At 42.5% G+C, this 25,050-nt stretch overlaps 2 protein-coding genes across 3 annotated transcripts in view; one reads left to right on the top strand and one right to left on the bottom strand.

The window, feature by feature from the left end:
* The window catches only part of WRNIP1 (WRN helicase interacting protein 1), a 91,935-nt gene that overhangs the window by 62,231 nt on the left and 4,654 nt on the right, over positions 1-25,050 (bottom strand). For both annotated transcript variants that reach the window (XM_073678689.1, XM_073678688.1), the window contains one exon: positions 13,564-13,755. In XM_073678689.1, the coding sequence (XP_073534790.1) occupies positions 13,564-13,755 (192 nt within the window). The remainder of the gene's footprint in view (positions 1-13,563; positions 13,756-25,050) is intronic.
* Positions 1-25,050, top strand: part of MYLK4 (myosin light chain kinase family member 4) — a 291,340-nt gene that overhangs the window by 1,306 nt on the left and 264,984 nt on the right. The window lies entirely within an intron of this gene.

Below are 25,050 nucleotides of genomic sequence, written 5' to 3' on the forward strand. Positions count from 1 at the left end.
TGTAGATACGCTATAAATAGTGTTGAGCGATACCTTCCGATATCAGGAAATATCGTATCGGATTGGATCGGGCCGATACCCAAAAAGTATCGGATATCGCCGATTCCGATACCGGAAACCAATGCAAGTCAATGGGACACAAATATCGGAATGAAAATAAACCCTTTCTTTCCTTGTAGGTTAATTCTACATGAAGTAAAACAACTAAGAATAATGTAGAATGACATGAAAAGCCGGCAATTCATCAGCGGCATACACCGGTACCCGACAATTTACAACAGAAAGAATAGAGCATCACACATAGATTAGATAGATAGAAACATGTCAGTCACATATATATGAAGTACAGTGACAGTGTTGCTTACTGTACTTGTCATTTAGTGTAAAGGATTTATTAAAAAAAATATTAGTGTTTTCATGCACCGTCTCTTTAAAAAAGCCGGCCGGCAATTCAGCAGCGGTACCCGACAATTTATAACAGAAAGAATAGAGCTTCACACATAGATTAGATAGATAGAAACATGTCAGTCACATATATATGAAGTACAGTGACAGTGTTGCTTACTGTACTTGTCATTTAGTGTAAAGGATTTATTTAAAAAAATAATAGTGTTTTCATGCACCGTCTCTTTAAGAAAGCCGGCCGGCAATTCAGCATCTGTACCCGACAATTTAGAACAGAAAGAATAGAGAATCACACATAGATTAGATAGATAGAAACATGTCAGTCACATATATATGAAGTACAGTGACAGTGTTGATTACTGTACTTGTCATTTAGTGTTAAAATAAAGGATTTATTTAAAAAAAAAATTGGCGTGGGGTTCCCCTTAATTTTAGGCTCTAGCGGAGGTTAAGCAGACAGCTGGGGCAAATGTTTGAAGCCTGGGAAGGGGGTAATACCCACGGAGCTTCCCAGGCTACTAATATCAGCCCCCAGCTGAATACCTAGCCTTTACTAGCTATTAAAATGGGGGAACCCCCCCAAAAAAATAACGTGGGGTCCCCCCTAATTTAATAGCTAGCACAGGCTAGGCAGACAGCTGGGGGCTGATATTAATAGCCCAGGAAGGGTGCCATGAATATTGGCCCCCTCCCAGGCTAGAAACACCAGCCGTCAGCCGCCCCAGAAATGGCGCATCCATAGGATGCGCCAATTCTGGCACTTAGCCTCGCTCTTCCACGCTGCCCTGGTGCGGTGGCAGGGGGTAATAGGGTTGGGGTTGATGTCAGCTTATAATGCCAGCTGACATCAAGCCCAGGTTAGTAATGGAGAGGCGTCTATAAGACACCCCCATTACTAACCCCATAGTCAAAGTTAAAAGAAAACACAAACACCCAGAATAAAGTCCTTTAATTGAAATAAAGACACAATTCTTTATTGTTCTAAATTAAACCATACTTACCATCACGCCCATTCCAGCTGAAGCCAACGATCTCCTGCAATAAAAGAAAAATAATAAAGCAACCTCATCCTTACCTTTCGATGGTTCCCAGGACAGCTCCAGCTCTGCTACATCGAGATGACAGGATGGACCGCAGCAGAAAGCTGCCATCCAGCCTGTCATCCCGCAGACACTGAGAAGGCAGGCATGCTTGCGCTCCTCAGTGTCTCTCTGTGACGTCATCCAGATGAGCCGAGTTCATGTCCAATGAACTCAGCTCACCTCATGCACGTCACTGACAGCGTGGGAAAGTTCTCCTGCACTCAGCGCTTCAGCGTGAGAATTCTCCCACGCTGTCAGTGACATACATGAGGTGAGGTCATGTCCAATGAACTCAGCTCACCTCATGCACGTCACTGACAGTGTGGGAAAATTCTCACGCTGAAGTGCTGAGTGCAGGAGAATTTTCCCACGCTGTCAGTGACGTACATGAGGTGAGCTGAGTTCATTGGACATGACCTCGGCTCATCTTTATGCCGTCACAGCCAGACATTGAGGAGCACAAGCATGCCTGTGCTTCTCAGTGTCTGCGGGATGACAGGATGGATGGCAGCGTTCTGCTGCGGTCCAGCCTGTCATCTCGATGTAGCAGAGCTGAAGCTGTCGTGGGAGCCATGGAAAGGTAAGGATGAGGTTGCTTTATTATTTTACTTTTATTGCAGGAGATCGTTGGCTTCAGCTGGAATGGGCGTGATGGTAAGTATGGTTTAATTTAGAACAATAAAGAATTGTGTGTTTATTTCAATTAAAGGACTTTTTTCTGGGTGTTGTGTTTTTTTAAATACTTTACTAGAAATTCATGGTGGTCATGTCTAATATTGGCGTGACCCCATGAATTTTGGGCTTAGGGCCAGCTGATAATACCAAGCTGGCCTTAACCCCTTTATTACCCAGTGAGCCACCGCACCAGGGCCCTGGATGAGTTGGGTACAGCGCCAGAAGATGGCGCTTCAATGAACGCGCCATTTTCTGGGGCGGCTGCGGACTGCAATTTGCAGCGGGGGTGGCCCAGAAAGCTTGGGTCTCCCTGCGCTGCGGATTCCAGCCCCCAGCTGCATAGTTGTATCTGGCTGGACACAAAAATAGGGCGAAGCTCCACGTATTTTTTTTTTTTTAATTATTTCATGAAATTCATGAAATAATTAAGAAAAAAAGGGCTTCCCTATATTGTTGTGTCCAACCAGGTACAAATAGGCAGCTGGTGGTTGGGGGCAGCCCGTTCCTGCCTGCTGTACCTGGCTGGACACAAATATAGTGCGAAGCCCCACGTCAATTTTTTTTAAATCATTTCAGGAAATTCATGAAATAATTAAAAAAAATTGATGTGGGGCTTCGCCCTATATTTGTGTCCAGTCAGGTACAGCAGGCAGGAACGGGCTGCCCCCAACCACCAGCTGCCTATTTGTACCTAGCCGGACACAACAATATAGGGAAGCCCTTTTTTTCTTAATTATTCCATGAATTTCATGAATTAAAAAAAAAAAAACGTGGAGCTTCGCCCTATTTTTGTGTCCAGCCAGGTACAACTAGGCAGCTGGGGGCTGGAATCTGCAGCGCAGGGAGGCCCAAGCTTTCTGGGCCCCACCCGCTGCAAATTGCAGTCCGCAGCCGCCCCGGAAAATGGCGCGTTCATAGAAGCGCCATCTTCTGGCGCTGTACCCAACTCATCCAGGGCCCTGGTGCGGTGGCTCACTGGGTAATAAAGGGGTTAAGGCCAGCTTGGCATTATCAGCTGGCCCTAAGCCCGAAATTCATGGGGTCACGCCAATATTAGACATGACCACCATGAATTTCTAGTAAAGTATTTAAAAAAAACACAAACACCCAGAAAAAAGTCCTTTAATTGAAATAAACACACAATTCTTTATTGTTCTAAATTAAACCATACTTACCATCACGCCCATTCCAGCTGAAGCCAACGATCTCCTGCAATAAAAGAAAAATAATAAAGCAACCTCATCCTTACCTTTCCATGGCTCCCACGACGGCTCCAGCTCTGCTACATCGAGATGACAGGCTGGACCGCAGCAGAACGCTGCCATCCAGCCTGTCATCCCGCAGACACTGAGAAGCGCAGGCATACTTCCACTCCTCAGTGTCTGGCTGTGACGGCATCCAGATGAGCCGACAATGAACTCGGCTCACCTCATGTACGTCACTGACAGCGTGGGAGAATTCTACTGCACTCAGCGCTTCAGCGTGAGAATTTTCCCACGCTGTCAGTGACGTGCATGAGGTGAGGTCATGTCCAATGAACTCGGCGCACCTCATGCACGTCACTGACAGCGCTTCAGCGTGAGAATTCTCCCACGCTGTCAGTGACGTGCATGAGGTGAGCTGAGTTCATTGGACATGACCTCGGCTCATCTGGATGCCGTCACAGCGAGACACTGAGGAGCGCAAGCATGTCTGCGCTTCTCAGTGTCTGCGGGATGACAGGCTGGATGGCAGCGTTCTGCTGCGGTCCAGCCTGTCATCTCGATGTAGCAGAGCTGAAGCTGTCCTGGGAACCATGGAAAGGTAAGGATGAGGTTGCTTTATTATTTTACTTTTATTGCAGGAGATCGTTGGCTTCAGCTGGAATGGGCGTGACTGTAAGTATGGTTTAATTTAGAACAATAAAGAATTGTGTCTTTATTTCAATTAAAGGACTTTTTTCTGGGTGTTTGTGTTTTTTTTAAATACTTTACTAGAAATTCATGGCGGTCATGTCTAATATTGGCGTGACCCCATGAATTTCGGGCTTAGGGCCAGCTGATAATGCCAAGCTGGCCTTAACCCCTTTATTACCCAATGAGCCACCGCACCAGGGCCCTGGATGAGTTGGGTACAGCGCCAGAAGATGGCGCTTCTATGAACGCGCCATTTTCCGGGGCGGCTGCGGACTGCAATTTGCAGCGGGTGGGGCCCAGAAAGCTTGGGTCTCCCTGCGCTGCAGATTCCAGCCCCCAGCTGCCTAGTTGTACCTGGCTGGACACAAAAATAGGGCGAAGCGCCACACATTTTTTTTTTTAATTATTTCATGAAATTCATGGAATAATTAAGAAAAAAAGGGCTTCCCTATATTGTTGTGTCCGGCTAGGTACAAATAGGCAGCTGGTGGTTGGGGGCAGCCCGTTCCTGCCTGCTGTACCTGGCTGGACACAAATATAGTGCGAAGCCCCACGTCAATTTTTTTTTTATTATTTCATGAAATTCATGGAATAATTAAGAAAAAAAGGGCTTCCCTATATTGTTGTGTCCGGCCAGGTACAAATAGGCAGCTGGTGGTTGGGGGCAGCCCGTTCCTGCCTGCTGTACCTGACTGGACACAAATATAGGGCGAAGCCCCACATAATTTTTTTTTAATTATTTCATGAATTTCCTGAAATAATTAAAAAAAAATTGACGTGGGGCTTCACACTATATTTGTGTCCAGCCAGGTACAGCAGGCAGGAACGGGCTGCCCCCAACCACCAGCTGCCTATTTGTACCTGGCCAGACACAACAATATAGGGAAGCCCTTTTTTTCTTAATTATTCCATGAATTTCATGAAATAATTAAAAAAAAAAAAACGTGGGGCTTCTCCCTATTTTTGTGTCCAGCCAGGTACAACTAGGCAGCTGGGGGATGGAATCTGCAGCGCAGGGAGGCCCAAGCTTTCTGCCCCCCCCCCCCCCGCTGAAAATTGCAGTCCGCGGCCGCCCCGGAAAATGGCGCGTTCATAGAAGCTGGATGCTGTACCTGGCTGGCATACAAAAATATGGCGAAGCCCACGTCAAAAGTTTTGGGAAAAATTTATTAAAAAATAAATAATAATTTAGGGACTGCATCTTTATTAAGTCCTCAAATGTCATTTAGTGTTAAAATAAAGGATTTATTTTAAAAAAAAATGGCGTGGGATCCCCCATAATTTTAGTCTCTAGCGGAGGTTAAGCAGACGGCTGGGGCAGATGTTTGAAGCCTGGGAAGGGGGTAAAACCCACGGAGCTTCCCAGGCTACTAATATCAGCCCCCAGCTGAATACCTAGCCTTTACTAGCTATTAAAATGGGGGACCCCCCCCAAAAAAATGACGTGGGGTCCCCCCTATTTTAATAGCTAGCAAAGGCTAGGCAGACAGCTGGGGGCTGATATTAATAGCTCAGGAAGGGTGCCATGAATATTGGCCCCCTCCCAGGCTAGAAACACCAGCCGTCAGCCGCCCCAGAAATGGCGCATCCATAGGATGCGCCAATTCTGGCACTTAGCCTCGCTCTTCCACGCTGCCCTGGTGCGGTGGCAGGGGGTAATAGTGGTGGGGTTCATGTCAGCGCCAGCTGCCATGAAGCCCAGGTTAGTAATGATGGGTGTCTATAAGACACCCCCATTACTAACCTACAAAGTGTTAAAAAGAAAAAACACACTACACCCAGAAAAAAATAATTTATTTGAAATAAAACACCATTTTATTTAATTCTTAGTTTACTAAAAAAAAATAGTTACCTGTCCACGTTCCTGCGCTGATCTCCCATGCACAGCTGTCACATCTGGAGATGGTGACAGCTGTGCATGGCTGCTGTAAGCTCACGCTGCCGGGAACACGTCCGCTCCCGGCAGCGGGAGCCACTGACTGAGGTTACCGGAGTGCATTCAGGCAGCGCAGCTCCGGAGACCTCCTTTACGGCAGTGCTGTACCGTGGGAATTTCTCACGATACAGCAGTGCCGTAAAGCAGCTAACCGGAGCAGCGCTGCCTTAACTCTGGTGAACCCTTACGGCCCCGTCATTCTAGCGGCGGCAGCGGTTCAGAGCGGTCACATTCTATGTGGCTGCTCTGAACTGGAGATCTTCGTGGGACACTCGTGGACTGCTACGGAGGGGTAAGGATAAGGTTGTGGTATATTATTTTATATTTTATTACAGGAGATCGATGGCTGCGGGGAATTAGGTGTCTAGGTGAGTATAGGTGTAGTTTTTTATTTTTTACTTTATTTTAGGTGACGATCGGCGGGGACAGGTAATGTATAAACTAATTTCTTTTAGGTAACCACTGGCCACCAATGACATGTATCTAACATTTATTGGGGACACAGTAGGGCAATTTATATAGCAGGATCAGGCTGATGGGAACTACTGCTCCCATCGAGCTGATCCTGCTGGCACGAGTGGACGGGGGACAGACATAGGCCGATGGGAGTAGTAGTGTCACATCGGCCTATGTCTGCCTGCACGCACAGACACCCCGCACACACACCCCGCACACACACCCCGCACACACACACACCCCGCACACACACCCCGCACACACACACACCCCGCACACACACACACCCCGCACACACACACACCCCGCACACACACACCCCGCACACACTAATCATGACGGGTCTGGGAGGTGAGGCTGACCTGTGCGGCCGTGGGAAAGTTCATGTGAGTTCATGCAGTCAAGCATGAACTCACATGAACCCTCTGAGGGCACCGCGGCTACTTCAAATGAACAGCTGATCGGCATCACCTGATACCTCAGCTGTTCATTTGAAATAACCGGCGGGAAAGCGCAGCACAGAACGGGAAAGCCGGCGGTGAAGTCTTTTCACTGCCGGCTTCCCCGCCCGGGTCCTTCGCTCCTTGGTGCTGCGCTCCCCGCCCGGTCCTAATTTACGATTGGGATTGGAGGTGGCGAGGGGAGCGGAGGATCGGGGTGGGAGGCTGCGGGGAAGCAGTATGGGGCTGTGTGATTGTTTAAAAGCCGGCGGCTTTTTACCGCCCGCCGGCTTTTAAACAATCAGCAGAATTCTCCCACGCTGGGATGGCATTCTGATGACAAGCTGGATCGCAGCTGAGCGCTGCCATCCAGCTTGTCATCCTTCACAGACACTGCAGAGCGCAGGCATTATGGGAACTTCCGATTCCGGTATTCGATATTATAAAAGTATCGGAATTAAGTATCGGAATTCCGATACAGTGAATATCGGCCGATACCCGATATTTCAGTATCGGAATGCTCAACACTAGCTATAAATGATTAAAAGTAGCACATTTAGGAAATATAGGACAAAAAATGCCACCACAAAAAATGCAGTTATTACTGACTGTGATTTTCAATTTCCAATGTGGTCTTGTGAATCGCAGTATTATGCAGCTGTGTGCTAAGGATAAGATGCGCATTAACCCCTTTCTGACGTGGTCAGAATTAGTACGTTATTATTGACCAGGGATGTACTATTACTGACTGGCGATCGGGCCAGGGGGCTGATTCTCACAGCTGACATCCGGTACCATGTACCAGGAGAAGTGCCGCACCGCTCCCAGCACATCAACCCCCGAAATGCTGCGATCGCAGCATTCCGGAAGCAAGCAGAGCCCCTCTTACTTTCTGCTGCTCTCTATGCTATACAAGCAATCAGCCTGCAAAAAGTGAAAGTCCCATAGTGGTACAAAGTGTAAAAGAAAGTGTCAAAAAATGAAAAAAAAATAAAATAAATTGTAAAAAAAATATTAAAACAAAAAATTAAAAAAATAATCAAACAATAAAAAACAAACAATAACAGTACATATATTTTATATCGCCGCGTCCAGAACGAACTGACCTATAAAACTGTCCCACTAGTTAACCCCTTTAGTAAACACTGTAAAAAATAAAAAGCAAAGCAAAAAACAAATGCTTTATCATCATACCGCCAAACAAAAAATGGAATAAAACGCTATCAAAAAGACGAATGTAAATAAAAATGGTACCGCTGAAAAAGTCATCTTGTCCCGCAAAAAAACAAATCGCTATACAGCTCCATCAGCCAAAAAATAAAAAAGTTATAGCTCTCAGAATAAAGCGATGCAAAAAAATTTTTTCTAAAAAATTGTTTTTATTGTGTAAAAGCGCCAAAACATAGAAAACTATATAAATGTGGAACGGCTGTGAAAGTACTGACCAGAAGAATAACGCTGCCTTATCAATTTTACCACACGCAGAGCAACATAAAAAAAACCCCACAGAAACAATTCCTGAATTGTTTTTTGTTTATTCTGCCTCCCAAAAATCGGAATAGAAAGCGATCAAAAAATGTCACATGCCCGAAAATGGTACCAAGAAAAACGTCAACTCGTCCCGCAAAAACAAGCCCTTACATGACTCTGTCGGCCGAAATATTGAAAAATTATAGCTCTCAAAATATGGCGATGCAAAAACTAGGTTTTTTAGTGTGTGACAGCAGCCAAACATAAAAACCTGATATAAATCTGCTATCGCTGTAATTGCACTGACCCGAAGATTAAAGTCGTCTAATCACTTACACAGCACGAGGAACGGCGTAAAAAATAAACTCTAGGGTTAGGGTTACGGTTGTATTAGGGTTGGGTTTTTTTCAAAAGTAAAGAAAAAAAAATGATGATATGGCGACTAGAGTTGAGCACAAGTGCTCACTACTTGAGTTTGCATCGGGTGCTCGAGTGACATGCTCGAGTCTCCGCCCCATATGTTTTGCAGCTGTTATATGGCCAAAAAAAAAAACACAGGCAATTCCCGTGTGTTATTTTTTCGGTGTCTAACTCAAAGTCAAACTCAAGTAGCGAGCACTTGCGCTCAAGACTAATGACAACTTATTCAATATGACGAACTAATGTTATCAAATTCTGTGTCGTACGTCTGGATTCAAAATGTTCACTGTACTCTTTGATAAAATCCTTGGGGGGGGGAGCTAGTTTCCAAAATGGGGTCACTTGAGGGTGTTTCTACTGTTTAGGCACATCAGGGGCTCTCCAAACGCGACATGGCGTCCGCTCTCGATTTTGAACGCCAATTTTGCGTTCAAAAAGTCACACAGTGCTCCTTCTCTTCTGAACCCTGCCGTGCGCACAAACAGTGTATTATCCTCACATATGGAGTATCGGCGTACTCCGGTGAAATTGCCAACTGTTTTTGGGGTCCATTTTCTCCTCTTACTCTTGTGAAAATAAAAAAATTGGGGCTAAAAGATCATTTTTGTGGAAAGGTTAGATTTTTTTAATTTTCACGGTTCTGTGTTATAAACTTCTGTGAAGCACCTGGGGGTTCGAGGTGCTCACTACACATCTAGATAAATTCCCTGAGGGAATGGTGTCACTTGTGGGGGGTTTCTACTGGTTAGGCACATCAAGAGGCTCCCCAAACGCTAATTATTCAAGCAAATTTTACATTCAAAAAGTCAAATGGCGCTCCTTCCCTTCCGAACCCTGTCGTGCGCCAAAACAGTGGTTTTATCCCACATGTGGGGTTGCACAACAAATTTTGGGGTCCATTTTTTCCTGTTACACTTGGAAAAATAAAAAAATTGGGTCTAAAGTAACATTTTTATGAAAAAAGTTAAATGTTCATTTCTTCCACATTCCAAAAATTCCTGTGAAGCACTTGAAGGGTTAATAAACTTCTTGAATGTGGTTTTGAGCACCTTGAGAGTTTTTATAATGGTGTCACTTTTTGGTATTTTCTTTCATAAAGGCCCCTCAACGTCACTTCAAATGTGATGCGGTCCCTAAAAAAATGGTTTTGTAAATTTTGTTGGAAAAATGAGAAAATCGCTGGTCAACTTTTAACCCTTATAACTTCCTAACAAAAGAAAATTTGGGTTCCAAAATTGTGCTGATGTAAAGTAGACATGTAGGAAATGTTAACTATTTTGTGTGACATATCTCTCTGATTTAAGGGCATGAATATTCAAATTTTGAAAATTGTGAAATTTAAAATTTTTTTGCCAAATTGTCAACTTTTTCACAAATAAACGCAAGTGATATAGAAGAAATTTTATCACTACCATGAAGTACAATATGTCACGAAAAAAACAATCTCAGAATCAGTGGGATCCGTTGATGCGTTCCAGAGTTATTACCTCATAAAGTGACAGTGGTCAGAATAGTAAAAATTGGCCTGGTCATTAACGTTCAAAACAACTTCGGGGGTAAAGGTTAAAAAAGTTTAATTACATGGAAAACACTTCATCAGATACTCTAAATAACTATAGGTACAGCATATGACAAATATAGATTAAGGCAGGAAGGTGAACAGTATCTGAACAGCTGATAATTATGGCATCATTGGCATCTACATGTGTTACACTAGATTCCAATGTATGGTCTTTTAAAAAAAATATATAATGCATATGAACTGTACAGCAATTACTGAAGGCAGAGAATCAGATTTCAGATTTAAAAATTCCCCACAAAACACAACTGACAAGACTGCTCTGTATGCATATGCTTACAACTGAGTAACGAGTATATAAGGTTTGCTGCATAGCATAAACTCATTTGTGACCAAACTTATTTACTGCCAAAAACTATTGTTAACAAATATTTGGTTTTTGCATGTGAAACAGGTTTCCCTGCAAAATTAAGTGATTGTTTAATGACCAGTTATAAGACTGCAGCGGTTCAGTGTTGCTGCAGTTTTCAGCAGCATTATGGTCATAACCTTACAGGGGAATAACATATCCAGAGGATAAATCATCAATAAGGCTATGTGCACACGATGCAGAAATGCTCAGGATTTTTTCCTGAGCGTTTCTGCATCTCTCTGGCAGGAAAAAACGCATGCGGATTGTACATGCGTTTTCCTGCCAGGGACATGCGGATGTGAAGCGTTCTTCACTTTCATTTCCGCATGCGGGTTGACAAGCGCTTCCCAAGCGATTTTAGCATCACTTGGAAAGTGCTTGTCAACTTTACACTATATAAATCCATGCAACCGGCATGGATTTATATAGTGTGTGAATGTCAAAAAATAAAAAATAAATATATACTTTACCCTCTGATGGCCCCCGGTGTCCTGCTTCGCTCGGTCCCGGCTGCCGGCAGTGAAGACTTTAGGACCTTCCGACCTCAGCGTCACGTGACGCGTCACATGACTCTGACGTCAGCGAAGGTCCTTCTTCATTCAACCCCGAAGTGCCGCGAACCAAGCAGGAGCGCTGCGCGGGCCGTCAGAAGGTGAGAATATATATATTTATTTTATTCTTTTTTTTTTTAATGGTACCTGGGTCTGGATGAGAGTCCTCTCCTCCACACCCGGGTACCATCCGCACATTAGACCGCATGAAAAGCGCATCAACATATACAGTGATGCGGATTCCATGCGGTCTAATGCAAGTCAATGGCGGCAAAAGAGCAGCGTTTCCGCAAAATTAATTGACATGCTGCAGATTTTTGACCGCAGCGTTTACGCTGCAGAAAAATCTGCATCGTGGGCACAGCACATGCGGATTTCAATTGGGGAACATTGCTGCCCTTCTACCATGCGTTTTTCATGCGTTTCCGCGGCGTTTACGCAACTGCAAAAACGCCGCGGAAACGCATTAAATACGCATCGTGTGAACTCAGCCTAAGGGTTCGCTCACATCTGCATACAAAATCGGCGAGTGCAATGTTAGAAATAAAATGGCCAAGTAAAACGGCTGAGACTCACCAACGCAAGTCAATGGGTGTGAGGAAAAAAAAAAATGCACGGCACACGGACCATGGATGTGCTGTACGATAGTTACGCACTCATCTAATAGGAAACCCGACATTTCATCAGTCGAGTAAAGTAAATTCACAGCATGAACTGTCAGAATAGAATAGATAGTATAGATAGGTAGAATAGATAGAAAGAGGTCATTGAGATATACAATTAGTGAAGTGCATATATAGCCTACTGTACATGTATTTAGCTAATAATTAAAAAAAGAACAAAAACGGAGTGGGGTCCCCCTTATTTTTCTTATTCTGCTGAGGGAAAGACGACAGCTGGGAGCTGTTTATAGTCTGGGAAGGAGGTAAAAAACATGGAGTTTCTCAGGCTATTAATATCAGCTCACAGCTGTCTACTTAGCCTTAACTGGTTATTAATAAGAGGGACCCCCCCCAAAAAAAAATGATGTGGGGCCCCCTTATTTTTAATAACCAAAGGCTAAGCAGACAGATGCGGGTTGATATAAATAGCCCAGGAAGGGGTCATGGATATTGGCCCCCTCTCAGACTAATACCATCAGCCCTCAGCAAACCCAGAAATGGCACATCCAGTAGATGCCCCAATTCTGGCATTTAGCCTCAGTTCTTCCCACTTGCCCTGGTGCGTTGGCAAGTGGGGTAATGGTTTTGGAGGTGATGTCAGCTTTGTAATGTCAGCTACCATCAAGCCCAGCGGTAAGTAATGGAGAGGAGTCACCCCCCATTACTTACCCCGTAAGTTTAAGTAAAACAACACACTTTTTTTGTTGTGGGGGTGGGGTTCCCCTTGTTAATAACCAGTAAAGGCTAAGTAGACAGCTGTGAGCGGATATTAACATCCTGGGAAACTCCATGTTTATTACCTCCTTCCCAGACTATAAACAACAGCCCCTTGTAGGCTTTTCTTCAGCTCATTAAGAAAAATAAGGGGGACTCCACACCATTTTTTTCTGTTTTAATTATTAACTAAATACATGTACAGTAAGCCATACACACCGCACTGATAATCTATCTCACTGACATTTCTATCTATATAAAAGATTGTTTTATTAGTTAGAAAACTAGCTTGAAATGACAGAATTACTGTGTGTAAAAGCTGATGTTAAAAACGTATTGCATATGGATGCTAGGTGAGGGAAAAACGCAAACTCGCATAGCACTCACATGGCATATGGATGCTAGGTGAGAAAAAAAAACGCATGACACTCGCCTGACACTTTCCAACTTTTCAGGCTGAGAATCTCAGCTACTTTATATACACAAATGTGAGCATACCCTAAGAGATCGGTAGTGAAATGCCAACTGACATCACAACCAATCAAGTGGAGTTGTAGCAGCATTAACATACTGATGGAATATCCAAAGGATTGGCCAAAAATATATCAGTCCGATACCGGATACCCCACCTGATCAACTCATATCTGCTCCAGCAGCAGATGGAAATGAGCTATGTAGGAGGGGAGGGGGAACTAACAGGTCCACACATGGTTACCAGTTCTGAACATTCTCTCCTATTCACTTGAATGAAAGGCAAAGTGCTGTACTCTGCAGAAGTCACTACACAATGGTCAAAGCTGCTGTGTTTCGCCTCACACATTGCTTATATCTGGCCGATGTGGAGCAGATATCAGCTAATCAATTAGGCCGTCAACATTTTAGTCCCCAACAGTCCCCACAAAGGTCACATTTACAAAGTGATTTACCTGTTGGGTCTTGTTGAAGCGATGAATTTCATCCACAAAAAGTATAGTTTTTCTCTTGAACAGCTTACGCTCATTTTGGGCTTGTTTAATGACTTCACGAACATCACTTGTGCCGGCACTTGTTGCAGACAGTGTTACAAAACGAGTGTTGTTTTTGTTGGTATTCTTGGCAATTATGTGGGCCAACGTTGTCTGACAAAGATAAAAGAGTTTCACTAAATAGTAAAATAAAACAAGCTTTGAAAAGATTACATTCAACCAAAGCAAAGGATAATATTTCAGTTACCGCTGTGAGGTTTTTAGAGGGGTCTTGGCAGGTCAACGGAATTTACAAATAACATCCCTTACATCAAGGTCAGCAACATTGTTGAGGAAGAAAATCTCAATAATATTAAGGGTCTACTGTATTAAAAATTAGCATGAGAAACTTGTCAAGCTAGACCACAATAACGCATCAATATGCCAGCAAAGTATCCACATTACAACAGTCATCGTATTGTGCCCATTAGTGACAAAATAACAGTGTCAGAAAAGTGTTCCTCTATAGGACTAGCGAAGTGCTGCAATCACTAGTGCCTGCATATTGTCAGAAAAGTTCCATCATTGCTAGCACCATTGCTAGGTCCTTAAAAATGATTTCAGGGACCTAGGTAGGAAGCTTAGGGCAAGGACCTCCAAGGTAGTTTTCTCAGAAATACTACCAATCCCGCGAGCCACACAGGAGCGCCAACGGGAAGTTAGGGAGGTGAATAAGTGGCTAAAGAGTTGGTGCAAGGCAGAAGGGTTTGGGTTCATGGAGAACTGGGCCGACTTCGCGGTCGGCTACAGGCTCTACCGTAGGGACGGACTGCACCTCAATGGGGAGGGTGCAGCGGTGCTGGGAAAGAAGATGGCTAATAGGTTGGAGGAGTTTTTAAACTAGAGACGGGGGGGGGGGGGAAACCAAGGAAATAGGTGGGATGTGAGGCAAGCAAGGGGGAAGGGGAGAAGTGAATATAATGAGGGTGGAGAGGGGGGTGGGGATAGTACAGTTAGATCGTTAGAGAAGAATAGGATGCTAAATAACCCCAAAGTTTTATCTTGTACGCTGACCAACGCAAGAAGCCTGATCAATAAGGCGGATGAGCTGCGGGCGCTTATATCGGAGGAGAGGTATGACATCGTAGGTATAACAGAGACTTGGCTAGACGATAGCTACGACTGGGCGGTAAATTTATTAGATTATAGTTTATTTAGAAGGGACCGGAAACAGGGGAAAAGCGGAGGAGTCTGCTTATATGTAAAGTCATGTCTAAAACCCAGACTAAGGGAAGATATAGGAGAGGGAGAAGAGGGGGTCGAGTCCATGTGGGTAGAGATAGAGGGGCCAAAAAATAATAATAAAATATTACTGGGGGTCTGCTATAAGCCACCAAATATAACAGAGGAGAATGAGAATCTGCTATTAGGACAAATAGACATAGTAGCAAAACATAATGAAGTGATTGTAATGGGGGATTTCAACTACCCGGATATTGACTGGGAAACAGAAACCTGTAGATCTCAGAAAGGAAAAAGGTTCTTGACAAATATTAAGGATAATTATCTCTCCCAACTAGTGCAGGAACCAACGAGAGGGAAGGCCATGTTGGACTTAATATTGACTAATAGGCCTGATAGGTGCCCCCCTATCTGTACCTCAGTTATTCTAGGTAATAGCGACCATAATATTATCGACTTCAAAATGCCCTTCATTAGGGTTATCAATAAGGGAACAACAAAAACATTAAACTTTAGGAGGGCGAAGTTTGATCAGCTGATAGAAAACCTTCAACTTATTGACTGGGACAAAGTACTTAATCAAAGGAATACGAATAGTAAATGGGAAACCTTCAAAGGAATTCTGAATACTCAGTGAGAGAGGTATATACCGTATGGGAATAAAAGGGCCAGAAACAAGAGGAAACCAATATGGTTGAACAAGAACGTAAAAGGGGCGCTAAATAGCAAAAAAGAGGCATTCAAGAGATTAAAACAGGAAACCAGTAAGGAGGCACTAATGTGTTACAAGGAAAAAACGAGAACCTGCAAAAAACAAATAAAAATAGCGAAGGAGGAAACAGAGAAACGTATTGCTAGGGAAAGTAGATCAAATCCCAAACTGTTCTTTACGTATATAAATAGTAAAAGGATTAAACCGATTGGACCGATAAAAAGTGAGGAAGGCAAAATCATAGAGAAAGAGGAGGATAAAGCTAATCTATTAAATAATTTTTTTTCGACAACTTTCACAAAGGAAATAGAACTAAGGCTATGTGCCCACGTTGCATTTATGAAGCAGAAAATTTCTGCTGCATAAATGCAAGTCCTCTCCCGGAAAAACGCATGCGGAATTCCGCACGCGTTTATCGCGCATTTTTCGCGCGTTTATCACGCTTTTTCCACATGCGGAATTGCCTTGCGTTTTTTATGCATTGGACAAAGGCAATTCCGCTTGCGGAAACGCAAAATTAAATGACATGCTGCGGATTTTTGAACGCGGCATAAACGCTGCGGAAAAATCCGCAGCATGTGCATAGAACTTGCGGAATCCCATTGGGGACCATGGGGTGCGGATATACATGCGTTTTTCAAGCGTTTACGCTGCGGAAATTCCGCAGCATATACGCTTGAAAAATGCTACGTGGGCACACAGCCTAACAGGAGAAATGAGAAGTGACAAGCTTAATCCTCCACTAAGTATGACAAATCTAACCCAAGCTGGGGTACAGAAACGCCTCAGTAACATTAAAATAAACAAATCACCAGGACCTGATGGCATACACCCACGGGTACTAAGGGAACTAAGTAATGTGATAGACAGACCGTTATATCTTATATTTAAGGACTCTGTTGAGACTGGGTCTGTACCACTTGATTGGCGACAGGCGAATGTAGTGCCAATATTCAAAAAGGGAGCGAAAAGTGACGCCGGAAACTATCGGCCGGTGAGTCTGACGTCCGTTGTGGGCAAAATTTTTGAAAGCTTCATTAAAGAGGCAATTACGGAGCATCTTGATGCTAATAATCTTTTAATCCCGAACCAACATGGATTCATGAGGAATCGCTCCTGCCAAACAAACCTGATTGACTTCTACGAGGAGGTTAGCTCTCGAGTAGATCAGGGGGAACCAGTGGATGTCGTGTATCTCGACTTCTCAAAAGCGTTCGATAGCGTGCCACATAATAGGCTGGTATACAAAATGAGAATGATGGGGCTGGGGGAAAATGTTTGCAAGTGGGTAGCTAACTGGCTAAAGGATAGAAGGCAGAGGGTGGTTATAAATGGAATATACTCAGATTGGGTAAGCATCACTAGTGGGGTACCGCAGGCGTCTGTACTAGGCCCAATGTTATTTAATATCTTTATTAACGACATAGTCAACGGGATAAATAGTAAAATATCAATATTTGCAGATGACAAAGTTATGTAAAACAATTAATACAAAAGAGGACAGTGCAGACCTACAGAGGGATTTGGATAAGCTGGGTAGGTGGAGCATTAAATGGCAAATGAGGTTTAACGAGGAGAAATGTAAGGTCATACATATGGGAAGGAAAAATGGAAGTCACCAGTACTCACTGAATGGGAAATCATTGGGGAATTCAGAGATGGAGAAGGACTTGGGCATCTTGATTGATAGCAAACTAAATTGGAGTGCCCGAAGTCAGGCCGCTGCTGTAAGGGCAAACAGGGTAATGGGATGTATCAGAAGAGGTATAGCTGCAAAGGATGAGAACATTGTTCTTCCACTGTACAAAGCACTGGTCAGACCACACTTGGAATACTGTGCTCAGTTATGGGCCCCAATATATAGAAAGGATATAAATGAGCTTGAAAAGGTACAAAGGAGGGCAACAAAATTAATAAAGGGAATGGAGGGACTGCAATACCCAGAGAGGTTGGCAAAACTAGGACTATTCAGCCTGGAAAAGAGAAGGTTGAGGGGGGACATAATAAATGTGTACAAATATGTTAGGGGACAGTATAGAGATCTTGCCCGGGATTTGTTCAAAAGGAGGGATATTACGGTAACAAGAGGGCATTCACTAAGACTGGAAGAGAAAAGGTTTCAGCACCAGCATAGGAAGGGGTTCTTTACGGTAAGAGCAGTGAGAATATGGAATTCACTGAGTGAGGAGACGGTAATGTCGGATTCACTACACCAGTTCAAGCGGGGACTGGATGCATTTCTAGATACCAGGCAGATTTCAGCATATACTTAAAAATAAAATAAAATAGTAGGTTGATACAGGGATTTATTCTGACTGCTGGTTTCAGAGTCGGGAGGGAATTTTTCCTCAGGTGAAGATTGGCTAAATCATTTGGGGTTTTTGCCCTCCTCTGGATCAACTTTAGCAATTACAGAACTAACAGGTCGAACTTGATGGACGCAAGTCTTTATTCGGCTTTACAAACTATGTTACTATGTTACTATCATAGTGCACCCAATCATAGTGCCAGAATATTGCCTCAATTAAAAAAAAACATACAGTATACAGTGTCCCAATACCAGTGTCAGCAGAGTAACCCTACAGACAGCTAAGCAGTAACATGCCTGTGACCACCAGGCCACAAGCTTTTCCATTTCTCTCCTGGACTTGTTCTACCAAAACCCAATGTGATATGCTCTGGCTGCGTATGACCAACGAAGGCAAGATATTCATTACATTAAAGGGTACGTGAGCATGTAGTCTGATCCATGCACATCATACCATTTAGCAGGGAAGCTAACCATGTGGGTACATAGCTCTGTGGGAAAAGATTCATCATAACTTGTATTTACATTTAGCGTGAATCGATTCGCAGGACCTGGTCCATCAGTCACTTCAGTAATCTGTGGCTGCCGGACGGGAGTAATGAGAACCGCCTCTTACCTGACAGCTTCCATGGCTTTTCTTTTGATTAGCCAGCCTTTTAAACTCCTTTGTCTACTTTTTTCTAACTGCTACATGATCAAGATCCAGCACAACAGAATCTCTATAGTCAACAAATTCCTATTTCAGTACTGAAAGTGTCTTTGCCAATCTACTTGTCAATTGTGCATGGTTTACGGATTATCAGGGTTCACCATAGGATGGTAGTGAGCACCATGGCAAGTATACTCCACCTCGACTTACTGCATTATGTAACCCATCAGATTTAAACTATCAATATAACCCTTTATCATGTTCACGCTTTTACAAAAGATGAAGAGATAACACTGAAAACAACCTAGCTACCAATGTTACTTTGGGGGCTTTGTATATAAAATCTACAGTATATCAGTTGTGAAATTTAAAGTGGTGATTCAATATTCCTGCTGCTGGGGTGAAAGTAGACTTTCCTATATTTCAGCAGTCTGTCATCCATGATCCAAGAAAAAACATTTGACTTCCCTGTCAATTTAACAGCAAAGGCCAAGTAATAAACACAAGATCCACCAGATTTATTAAACGTAGAGGCTATGTACACTTTCACACAGAATTCTTTATTGTTCAATTACTTTCCAAATGAAAAGAAACTTTCTAAATAGTCTTCATTAAAAATGTTTCACTATTTTGTTGCTGCAGTGTCTGTATATCCTTAGCTAGCTAACCGCTTTTGGAAAAAATTGCAATCCAAACAGGGAACCTGACTGCGCACTCAGCTCTCACTCTCCCTTCTCTTACTGTTGGAGATCTACCCTGGAGAGGGTAAAAGTAGCTCAGCGAGCAGAGAAAACAGACTGTAAACAGAGTAAATTACTTAAAAAGTAAATAAGTGCAGTTGTGCAGCTGCATTGATATGTGCAAGTAAAGACATCAGCACACTTTATATTCGAAACATCACAATTTTGTATTATTTGGAAAGACTCTCCCAGAAGAAAAAAGATAAAATTTAGATCAGGCTGAAAACTGCATGTCAGTGTGCATGGCAATGAATGAACAAATGTAAATTGCAGACTGAAGGTTAGTGGTTACCTTTAGTTAATAAAATTTCACTAACATACAGTTAGGTCCAGAAATATTTGGACACTGACCGAATCTTTGTGGTTTGGCCTCTGAATGGCACTATTGTTTTTTTATATAAAATGAAACAACTGAGAAGCAAATGAAGTGTAGACTTTCAGGTTAAATTAAAGGCGTTGAACAAAAATATCCTGTCAAGTGTTTAGGAATTGCAACCATTTTTCTACAAAGCCTTTTCAGGGGCACAAAAGTAATTGGACAAATTAACTTTACCATAAAGAAATGTTTGCGGAGTGGCGCAAGCCAGTGGCGAAACGCGCGTTGGATCCGGTCAGCACCTAAGGGTCAGTAACACTCATTATCATGCATCTCCACTCTACTCTTTAAATGTGCCATTATGATTTGTGACACTTAAATTTGACCTGCCAACTAACAACACTTCAGTCGTTATTCACCAGCACTATATAAATGCCATATATATCTTTTTGAGGTTTATGGAAATTAGTGGAGAGTAGGGTCTTATGCACTAAGCACTTTACATATATACGTACTCTCTTCACATCCTCTCTATACCAGGTATATAATGATATTTGTTGGGTAGTGCTTTATTTTTACAGACAGTATTTGTTAGTGGCCAATATATAAATGGTGTTTTTGGGATGTTTTATTGACTATTTATTTGCTCATACCCTCTAGTCTGACCTTTCTTTGTTATGTGGTTCTCCTCCCCTTTGATACATTTTATATGATTTTAATTGATTCTAATAATAAATGTTACGTCTTTTAATATCATAGTTCTTGTGTCATAATTGTAGGAGTGTAATTAATATGGTGGACATATGAACATTATAATTTTGTATGTATGGATATTGTTTCCTTCTGTCTTCAGTCACGTCATCAATAAACACTAGTGGCCCAGAGCCATTGGAAGCCATGCCATTACACTGCCTCCACCATGTGTTACAGAGGATGTGGTGAGCTTTGGATCATGAGCTGTTCCAAGCCTTCTCAATACTTTCTTCTTCCCATTATTCTGGTACAGTTTGATCTTAGTTTCATCTGTCCAAAGAATGCTTTTCCAGAACTGGGCTGGCTTCTTTAGATGTTTATTCATAAAGTCTAATCTGGCCTATTTTTCAGGGTGATTAATGGTTTGCACCTTGTGGTGAACCCTCTGTATTTTCTCTCATGAAGTCTTGTTTTTATGGTAGACTTGATACTGAAACAAATACTTTCTGGAGAGTGTTCTTCACTTGGGTGGATGTTGTGAAGGTGTTTTCTTCACCATGCAAAGGATTTTGCGAGTCTAAAGTGACACTATCATCCCTAGTGTTCTCATATGATCTCTTGAATACCCTCAAAACAGACTCTACCACCTGTTTTTATTTATTCTGGGTTACGTGTGACCCCTAAGTCTCTCGTCATCAAGAGTCCTCTCAACCTCATAAACGATCTGATGAACCACAGGAATGTAAGGGTGGCTGACATGAAAGCAGCAGCTGAGGATGGGCACATTGCAGAGAAAGTGCCAACAATAAGAAATTGTGCTTATCTGCTAAATGGCAACTGACACTACTATCACCATGGAAGGCTTTCTGGAGTCACTCATTTCGCATATGAACAAAATATTACACTTGCCAAGACATATGGATATACACAAAATACAGTATGTGACAATCTCCTCACAATCATGCAAATAGGATTTACCTGCAGATTTTTCAAAACTATGCTCTGGATAAATTTGGCAATGTGTGCGCACAGAATAAAACAGCGAGATGGTATAAATGAGGCTTCACACTTCTCTTTTTGGATCTATTCCCAGTTTTGAGGGCGAAAAAAACTAGTGCTAAACCTGGTCTAAGATATCATCAAAATGCAGTCTAAGTGTTAGGATAAGAGCTGACGACTATCCTCCACTACACAGAGCTATAAAATATCCTACAAAATATGACAAAATCAATTGGCATATACTGGCATACAATAAAAATAATTCTACTTGCTTACTTTTCACTGGCGCTTCTTAGGCCAAGATTTATTCCAGATTTAGAAGAATTTATGGCATATTCACCTAAGTAGATTATAATGTATAACCGAAAACATTCTGGTTACAGATGATGGCGTTTCTTTGTATTGTTCATGCACAAGCCATAATGTGGGTCAGATTTGTTAAAATTTGTAATAAGTGCACTATTATATGGTAGCATGTCCCGGCTTCAGCTGTATTACTTGGCTTTACTCCCCTAGAAGCATTGTTTCATCTTCTACTTTCCAATGTACAGGGTCTACTTATGTTGTGTTGTTGTGCGCAGATTCTTATTGTTAGGGCTTTTCCGATAGATGTAAAACTGACACAATGTTGGGCCCCATTACAAATGCAAAACTAAGATTCAAAAAAATCTGAATATAATTCATGAGTTTCTATGGCGATTTAATTCCAGTAGCCACACTTTACTACTAGTAGTCGTGTGCTTTACAGACCCAAAGATGACACCGTGTGAATAAAAATGTTGAAATGCATCCATGGTTTAAAAAGAGTGTTCAACTTTGGAGACATTTTAATTTCAGATTAAAGGGAACCTGTCAAACCTGTCAAATGAAAAAAATACTATTAACCTGCAGATATGGGTTTCATCTGCAGGTTAATAGCGTTCTGAACCTGCCCAGTGCCCCCAGCACTGAGTGACAGCCTTCTCTAATGATGAGCCGGCTGTCAGTCAGTGCCAGCCGCCGCTCTCTATACACAGAGCTTTGAATGAAACCACGCCGGTGCCTCCCCTATGACTGGAAGCTGAATGCTGCTTGGAGGAATAAAGTTCATTTCCCCGGCAGCGAGGTCTAAGTGTGAGCTCCAGGCAGATTCAGAACACTATTAACCGGCAGATTAACCCCATATGTGTAGGTTAATAGAGTTTTTTCACGTGACAGGTTCCCTTTAAAGCACCACTCCAGCTTTTTTTGTTTATTGCAGCGCTGGAGTGGTGCAACAAATGTAATGTCCCTGCCAGCCCCTAGTCTTATACTCACCAGACGCCATCTTCTATTAGCCTCAGTGCTCCACTCGGTATCCAGCAGTTTGTGACCTGCCGGATTGCTCTAGTGTTTGCTGGGCGAGCTGGAGGTCACTTTTCAATATAAGTCTATGAGAGCCAGAACGAGGATCTCATAGGCTTCACACACTTACACTGAGAAGGCGTGCTGAGAACGAAGCAGAGCCAGGAAGAGCGAAAATAGTGGGTGGTGAGTGTAATATTAGGAGCAGGGACCTTACGTTAGTAGCACCACTGCAGCACCGAAATAAAAAAATAAAAAAAATGATACACTGGATAAGATGACTGACTGAGCAAACACAGCAAATGAGATTCAATGTTGATAAATGAAGAGTAATGCACCTAGGACGGAGTAATCCTATTGCTGCATATACATTAAATGGGAGTGTACTCGGGGCTACAGAACAGAAGGACTTGGGTATTCTGGTTACAAGTAACAAACCAGCAGATGCAAAAGCAAACAAGATTTTAGGATGTATAAAAAGAGAGATGAAATCCTGTGATCCCACTGTAATGTTACCTCAAAAATTACTTATAAGGCCACATCTGGAATATGGGATCCAGTTTTGGGCTCCACATTTTAAAAAGGATATTCAGAAGTTAGTGTCAGTTCAAAGGCGAGCAACTAGATTATTACAAGAGATGGAAGGCCTCTTATATGATGAGAGGTTGGAAAAGTTGGGCTTGTTTAGCTTAGAAAAAAGATGTCTCAGAGATCTAATTTACATGTACAAGAGAAAAAGAAGCAATATGCATCAATGTTTGTGAACAGAACAAAACCATTCATCATTCATTGACATGTGGTCAATACAAAGGGCTGGCATGTGACTTATTCCTTCCAAATACCATACTAAGGACCAGGGGGCATTCATTACGTGTGGAAGAAAGAAGATTCTGGCAGCTAAACAGGAAAGGGTTCTTTACAGTCAGAGCAGTCAAGACTGTGGAATGTCCTACACAAGAGGTAGTAATGGCAGATAGTATAACAGCTTTTAAAAGAGTGCTGGATGATTTCCTGAGTATACATAACATTGGGGTTTATAGAAAATTTAGTGACAAAAAATGTATAATTAGTGGAGGAAGGTTGAACTTGATGGACCTAGATGAGTTGTGCTTTAAATGAATACATTTTGGGCTAAAAATCATTTTTGCAATTTGGTTTTCTAAAAAAATTGGCACCGTTTTGCTTTTCCAGGTTCTTGATTTCCCTGCACATTCAACTTTGATGTGGTCTGTGGTCATAAATCAGCTGAGAAAAGCTCAGAAAGCAACAGATATGGATATGTGCACACATCCAGGAGCCGCTGCAGGTTTGACTCTGCGTGTTATGCAGCGTCAAACCTGCAGCATCCAGATGTTACAGCATAGTGGATGGGATTTCTACAAATCCTACGTCCACTATGTATCTCCGTGCACCTGCGGATCACCCACGGACACAGACATGCGCAGCGCGTCTTTACAGACCACAGCATGTCAATTTCTCTTGTGGAGACACTAGTCTCCGCAAGAAAAATTAGATCACTACAATGTACTGAATGTGGTGAATCCGCATGGTTCATGTGGATTCACCTGTGTTCAACATAGCGCAGCGGTTTGGACACAGCATAAAATATGCTGCGTCAAAAGCGCTGCCTGTCCGGATCGTGTGCATATACCCTAAGGGTTACAAACTGCCTATCAGTCCATCATAGCTGACTGACTGATTCTCAGTTAACACAATCTATGGCCAGCAATAGACAGTGCAACACAGGGGCTATAGAAGGCAAACGATGCACACATTTTAAAGAAATCCAATTACAAAAATGATTTTAGCCCCAATTATATGCATATAAGAAAAAAAAAAACTGCCATAAAAGATGGACATCTCCTTTAATACAATTTCAGTTGAAGTATTAGAGTGCCCTCTGTTGGCTAAACAAAATATTCCTGTCAACAGGTCACACATTTTGTAAAAAACACAAAATGAGGATGCCTATATAAAACGAATAAGTCATATGACATATCCAAACTGTATATATTGCTACATTAATAAAAACAACCACTTTACTAGACATAAAACCAAGAACACACATTTAGACACATCTGATAAATTGAGGAATGTATAATTTCTCCTGTGCCAGTTTTCTGGAGCTACAAAAACATCAGATTTGTGCAAGGGTTATTTGTGTAAAATTGTTGCAGTTAGCAAAGTGGATGATGCTTAGCAAATAGGGCATGGTCAACCATAGTGTAAAAAGCACCATAATGTGCGCCAGAAAAGTGACAAATAGTAGCTTAAATCTACACCTGCTCAGAGTAATCTTAGATCTCGGTTTCTGGCGCATAGACAGGCTGAAAATGTGGCAAACTTATTACAAGGTGTGCATCAAATCAGGTGCATCTTACTCCAGTGGGCTTTTGATTTGATCCATTAGCCATGGATTGATTAAGAATAATAAAAAGGAGGCATTCAGCGAAGTCGTGAATCCAGAGCAGGCCGCTTTTGTCCCAC

The sequence above is a fragment of the Phyllobates terribilis genome, unplaced genomic scaffold, assembly GCF_046119375.1.
Source record: "Phyllobates terribilis strain yellow unplaced genomic scaffold, ASM4611937v1 Scaffold_4__5_contigs__length_816908805, whole genome shotgun sequence".
NCBI lineage: Eukaryota > Metazoa > Chordata > Amphibia > Anura > Dendrobatidae > Phyllobates > Phyllobates terribilis.